The 6,224-nt window shown below is 44.8% G+C and overlaps 1 protein-coding gene across 1 annotated transcript in view; it reads left to right on the top strand.

Annotated features, from left to right (window-relative positions):
* The first annotated feature begins 1,130 nt into the window (after positions 1-1,130).
* LOC117057971 (mucin-3B-like) overlaps positions 1,131-6,224 on the top strand; it is a 37,511-nt gene continuing 32,417 nt past the window's right edge. The window contains exons 1-4 of the mRNA XM_033168812.1: positions 1,131-1,238; positions 1,346-1,404; positions 2,558-2,712; positions 4,186-4,202. Coding sequence (XP_033024703.1) covers positions 1,131-1,238; positions 1,346-1,404; positions 2,558-2,712; positions 4,186-4,202 — 339 coding nt within the window. The remainder of the gene's footprint in view (positions 1,239-1,345; positions 1,405-2,557; positions 2,713-4,185; positions 4,203-6,224) is intronic.

A 6,224-nucleotide genomic window follows, 5' to 3' on the forward strand; every position in this document is an offset into this window, starting at 1 on the left:
GATTCTATGATTCTAAACTTAGTTGGTCTCTAAGGTGCTACTGGAAGGAATTTTTTTACTTTTTATTTTGTTTCGACTACGGCAGACCAACACGGCTACCTACCTGTAACAATGCCCAGCTTTGACCAATAAACTGGAAGCAAGCTTGCAAGTTATGTGGGAATGTTGTGGGTAACAGGAGAGGATATATTGATTAATATTATCCTTCCTAACTCGTGCTAGCAAGTTTCTTTATACAGCTGAGTGCATTCCCCCTTTGCACAGTCAGAAGCTGGTTGCAGACTCGTGTGAATCTCTTAAGATAATAAGCAATTCAATCTGGCTTGCCCAGATTGAGATATGATCTATTACTCCTGGTAAGACCCCTTTGATCTCCCCTAAAAGAATAAAGACACAACAGTCTTATTATAAGTACCCAAAAAGAAGTTTTACTCATGATCAGTCAGTGCACAGTGTGATCCCTGAAGGCAGGCTTTGGGCTTAAAGTTACAAATATGTATAAACAGGTCTACCCCTTATGGGAGATAACCTAGTCCAGTCCAGGTGAAGCAGGAAGCAGGCAGGACGAAAAAGAAGGGAGGTGGCTACGTGACTTGGCCTTTTACCAGGTCTGGAAAGCTCACGCCCACCTACTAGTCACATGCAAAAGGAAGGATGCTCCAGACCAGGTGTAACAGGAAGTTGAACTTGCTGGACCAACATTCCCCATGCAAGTTCATTCTAGGCAAACAGGAAACGTTGTACTTGACTGCTCCAGAGGATTACATCCCACAAGTTACACAGACCTTGTCTTCAGCATTTTAAGTAGAAATAAGAATTTTTTTAAAAAAAAATCAAAGCTGATGGCTGGTGTGAGGAACCTGCTGTTCTTGTTACAGGTAGGTAGCCGTGTTGGTCTGCCATAGTCAAAACAAAATAAAATAATTCCTTCCAGTAGCACCTTAGAGACCAGCTAAGTTTGTTCTTGGTATGAGCTTTCGTGTGCATGCACACTTCTTCAGATACACTGAAGCGGAAGTCACCAGATTGTTCTTGCCTTTCAAGGTTTGACAGCTGCTTTGCTGGGAAGCTCCTGGTCCCTGCTGCTAGTGTGGGTCTCTCTCTTTCTCTCTGTTTTAGTAAATGTGTCCATGGAATTTGCTGCCAAGGTGAAGATCACCAACAGGGTGTACCAAAAGGAATACGACGACACAAACTCGACACCGTTTAAAGATCTGGAGAAAGAATTTAAGGAGGAGGTAACTTTTGCCGCTGTCACCTGAAAAGGTCTTTCTCATTTTATTTCCTTCCCCACATGCCTTTGTTTATGAAGATATTCTGTGTTTCCCCCACCCCGACATTATAGATGGGGCAAATTTACAAGAATGTGGACGGATACCGCGATGTGAAGATAGTGAGTGTGATGTGAGTACCTGAGGCAGAGACCAGCTTGCGAGAGATATATAGTACAGTTCCCCAATGGCCTAGTGAACCCACCAGGGACAGAGTAATTGTAACTGCATTTCATCCATCCACTGCAATTATTAAGTTTGCAGGTGATACTACCATAATGGGTCTAATTACAGGTGGAGATGAATCAGCGTACAGGGGGGAGGTTCAAAACGTATCTACATGGTGCCTAGAGAAAAACTTGCACCTAAATATTAGCAAGACCAGGAGATTGTGTTGGACTTTCGGAGGAAGAGAGGGGAACTAGCCCCGTTGTATATCGGGGAGGGGGGGCGTTGTGTGGAGAGAGTCTCTTCCTTTAAATTCCTGGGAGTTTACCTTAGTGAATGTTGTAACGATGGGTTAGTGATTTCAGTAAGTGATTTCAGCTCTGACATAGCAGGCAGGAGACAGCTTCTTCATGTGACACTCTTTATTTAGGCAAACAAGACTGGGGAACTGAGGAGAGGGATGCTACATTTATAGGGACAGAAAGACTGGCTAGAAAGGATGCATTTTGGAAAAACAATCTCAAGCAATCACAAAGCTGCCTTTTGGTGGGAACCAGTAAGACTGAGGATCCAAATGCAGCAACTTGAATGAACCAATAGTAGCTGTTCCTTCTGGAACAGGAAGGCAATTACTTTCCCCTAATGTGAATACAGACAATAGTAATACAGATATTATAACCCTTGAATCAATACACAACAGTGAAGACCTCACTTGGAAAAACAATATAACTCAGGTGTTTAGGAAGGCCCAACAGAGACTCCATTTCCTCAGGGTCTTGCGAAAGAACAATGTTAAAGAACAATTGATGACCTCCTTCTACCGCTCCACAGTAGAAAGTGTCCTCTCATATTGTATCACAGTGTGGTACGTTGGCTTGACACCCTTTAGAGGGTGGTGAACCCAGCCCATGATATCATGGGCTGTCCCCTGAGCCCGCTAGATGACATCGCAAGGGATCGATGCCTTAGGAGAGCGAGAAAAATTTTCAGGGAAGATTCACACCCCGGCCAGCACCTCTTTAATCTTCTACCCTGGAGATATAGAAGTATAATCAGTTGCACCAACAAAATGGCGGCTCAGCACCTGAGATGTTGTACTCCCTCGACTATTGTTTTAGCAATGGCAGCATCGACGTGAACTTCACAATCATCATGGAAATCAATATGCCAAACAACGTCAGTGCTATCGATAGAGAGGTCGGCAACCGGACAAAGGAGTTTGTGAAGCAACTGGAACATGCCAGCGCAAGGGACTGTACCCAGCAGCCGCAAGGTAAGTTCTGAAGAACAGAGTTCCAGTTTTAATATTGCTTCCAGGGACTTAGCTATAAGGTTTTGTTTCCTTAGCATCAAATAACACCAGAGGCTTATGGTCCCTTTATGAACAAATATTCAGATATGTATATATGTTTGCCCTCTGGGAAGTGATACACAGTGACACATCTCTTGGTTACATCAAGAAAGGACTATTCAATGTTGGAGAGAGAAGGTTTGGGAAGAGATTATTGATCTTTCCTGGCAGAGTTAGCAGAATGGTTGATTGCTATGTGAATACTTGGTTGGATTTTACATCTGCCCTCATCTAAAAGTAAAGGTAAAGGACTCCTGACAGTTAAGTCCAGTTGCGAACGACTCTGGGTTTGCGGCGCTCGTCTCACTTTACTGGCTGAGGGAGCCGACGTTTGTCCCCAGACAGTTTTTCTGGGTCATGTGGCCAGCATGACTAAGCCACTTCTGGCAAAACCAGAGCAGCACACGGAAACACCGTTTACCTCAGTGTTTTTCAACCACTGTTCCGCGGCACACTACTGTGCCGCGAGATGTTGCCTGGTGTGCCGTGGGAAAAAATTGTTTATTTGATTCCTATTCAAGAGAATTACTTTATATATAGTCAATATAGGCACAGAGTTAAATTTTTTAACATTTTCTAATGGTGGTGTGCCTCGTGATTTTTTTCATGAAACAAGTGTGCCTTTGCCCCAAAAAGGTTGAAAAACACTGGTTTACCTTCTTGCCGGAGCGGTACCTATTTATCTACTTGCACTTTGACGTACTTTCAAACTGCAAGGTTGGCAGGAGCTGGGACCGAGCAACAGGAGCTCACCCCGTTGTGGGGATTCAAACCGCCTACCCTAGGCTCTGTGGTTTAGACCCCATGAAAATACTTAGGCTAGAATAAATCACAGACACCTAGCAAATAAGTGAAGTTTTTACTTACAGAGTTCCAGTAGTTCCAGTAAACAAGTCTCATCCATCGGCAGTAAAAGTAGTGAAAAAGAAAGGTTCCAAACGATTTAAAAAGCAAAGAATTTGGCTTCATTACAAAAAATATCATGCAGTCTTCGTGTTAGCAAAGACATGCAGGCTGTGTAAATATCCAAGCTAGGGAGATTTACCCGTGTGTGTGTTTTGTTGAGCTGGTTTGATGTTTGCTCCGATTTAACACTAGAAAGTGGATGGGCTTTTCCCTGGAAAAGGAGTGGGGCCAGAGGAAAACTGCTCAGACCTGTGCATTTGGTGTAGTAAGTGTGGATTAAGCGGAAAACGGAAAACTGCTTGGAGCCATGTTTTCCAGGCAAGTGACAAGCAGAGGTGTGGACGAGTCCTGTCTTTGTGACACATGTTAGATAGTTTAGGATGCGCTGGGTACAAATAATAATAATAATAATAATCATCATCATCATCTTCTTCTCCTTCTTGTTCCAGACTTCTGTTTCCGTGTTTTAGTGCCCCCCGCTCCGATTAGAAATTTTTCGGCAGAAGGTGAGTTCTAGATATGGGAATGGGAGGGAGAAGGGAGAATCTCTTCAAGTCCCCTTATGCTGCATTTGCAGTATTGTCCCCATAGCTGAGGGAGTGGGGGACCTTGGGCTGGAGGGTCAAATGCCTCATGCCTCTCTTTCTGGACATTGGGATTCTCGCCCAAGCCACGGCCACGCCCCTCAAGAAACAGCCCTCACAAGCCCAGATTCAAGTGTTCCTTCAGTGCTTTCGCCTGGCTAGGACGTGATAATGCCAATTGCTTTCCTGGATGGAGAGGTGCAGGCCATGCACATATAGAGAAACCTCTGGCTTTTGCCTGGCTAGAATATGGCTTCTCCATTCAAGGGTAACAATCACATCTATGGCTTCTTTCTTTCTTTCTTTCTTTCTTTCTTTTTATTATTATTTTGACGAAGTAATAATCATAAATAAATAAGAATAAAAATGTGCACCCTTGCCACCGAGGCCATTCCATTGTAACTATCCAACCTCCCAAAATTTCAACACCTCTTGCGATGGTTTGACCCCTTTCCATTTTAACAGTACAAGTTCTACAAACACCTTCCATATCTCCTCAAAATCATTTCACCTGCATATTCCCTTCTCACCTTAATGTTGTTGTTGTTGTTCAGTCGTTCAGTCGTGTCCGACTCTTCGTGACCCCATGGACCAGAGCACGCCAGGCACGCCTATCCTCCACTGCCTCCCGCAGTTTGGCCAAACTCATGTTAGTAGCTTTGAGAACACTGTCCAACCACCTCATCCTCTGTCGTCCCCTTCTCCTTGTGCCCTCCATCTTTCCCAACATCAGGGTCTTTTCCAGGGAGTCTTCTCTTCTTATGAGGTGGCCTCATGAGTATTGGAGCCTCAACTTCAGGATCTGTCCTTCCAGTGACCACTCAGGGCTGATTTCTTTGAGAACGGATAGGTTTGATCTTCTTGCAGTCCATGGGACTCTCAAGAGTCTCCTCCAGCACCATAATTCAAAAGCATCAATTCTTCGGCGATCAGCCTTCTTTATGGTCCAGCTCTCACTTCCGTACATTACTACTGGGAAAACCATAGCTTTAACTATACGGACCTTTGTCGGCAGGGTGCCACCTTAATGGGACGTGTTAATTTGTCATTAATAGCTATCTCCCACACCTCTTTATACCATTCTTCCATTTTATATTCTGCTTGCCCCTTGCACTTCCTAGCTATCATAATCCGTGCAGCTGTCAATGAATTTGTGAGCAAGTCCTTCATAGCCTGCGAACCTTCCACCCCATCGTAAATTGATAATAATGCAACCTCTGGACTTCTGGTCAGCTTTAACCCAGTGATTTCTGTTATCTCCTTAGACACCCTTTGCCAGAAAAATTGTACATATTTACACTCCAACCACATGCTGGCATCCCCTCCAACATAACACAGAATATTCCTTGTTTATTTGATTTAATCTGACTGGTGTTAAACACCACCTCCAAACGAATTTGTAATAATTTTCTTTTATAATTATATCTATGGCTTCTCCAATTTTTGCTTCAGGCCCTGCCGGCTACTGTCCTGCAGCCTCCAAAACGTTTCCCACAAGGCAGTGCAGCCCTTGGGACACTGAAAAATGTCCCCTCCGCCCGCCATTGCCTGTCCATTCAGAGCAGACACAGCCATGTCTAAACCAGTTGTCCTCAGAAAATGCCAATGGAAGCAGGTAGCCCTGCCCAGTGTGACTGGACCATGCTCTGCCCAGCATTACCTGCCCTCCACTGCCATTTCATGGCTGGACAGGTTTGCGTCTCGACCCTGCAGAGTCCGGGCTCCTGCCCAACCGAAAGAGCTGCCACGTAGAATGCATTTTTGTCACCTACTAACGTTCATAATCACATATTGTGAACCCCGGCATGTGTGTCTACACATGCAGCCACGGAGATGTGGCGATCATGGCTGCGCTTTGTTGTTCAGTCGTTCAGTCGTGTCCGACTCTTCGTGACCCCATGGACCAGAGCACGCCAGGCATGCCTATCCTTCACTGCCTCTCGC

Source organism: Lacerta agilis, chromosome 14, assembly GCF_009819535.1.
Source record: "Lacerta agilis isolate rLacAgi1 chromosome 14, rLacAgi1.pri, whole genome shotgun sequence".
Lineage (NCBI taxonomy): Eukaryota > Metazoa > Chordata > Lepidosauria > Squamata > Lacertidae > Lacerta > Lacerta agilis.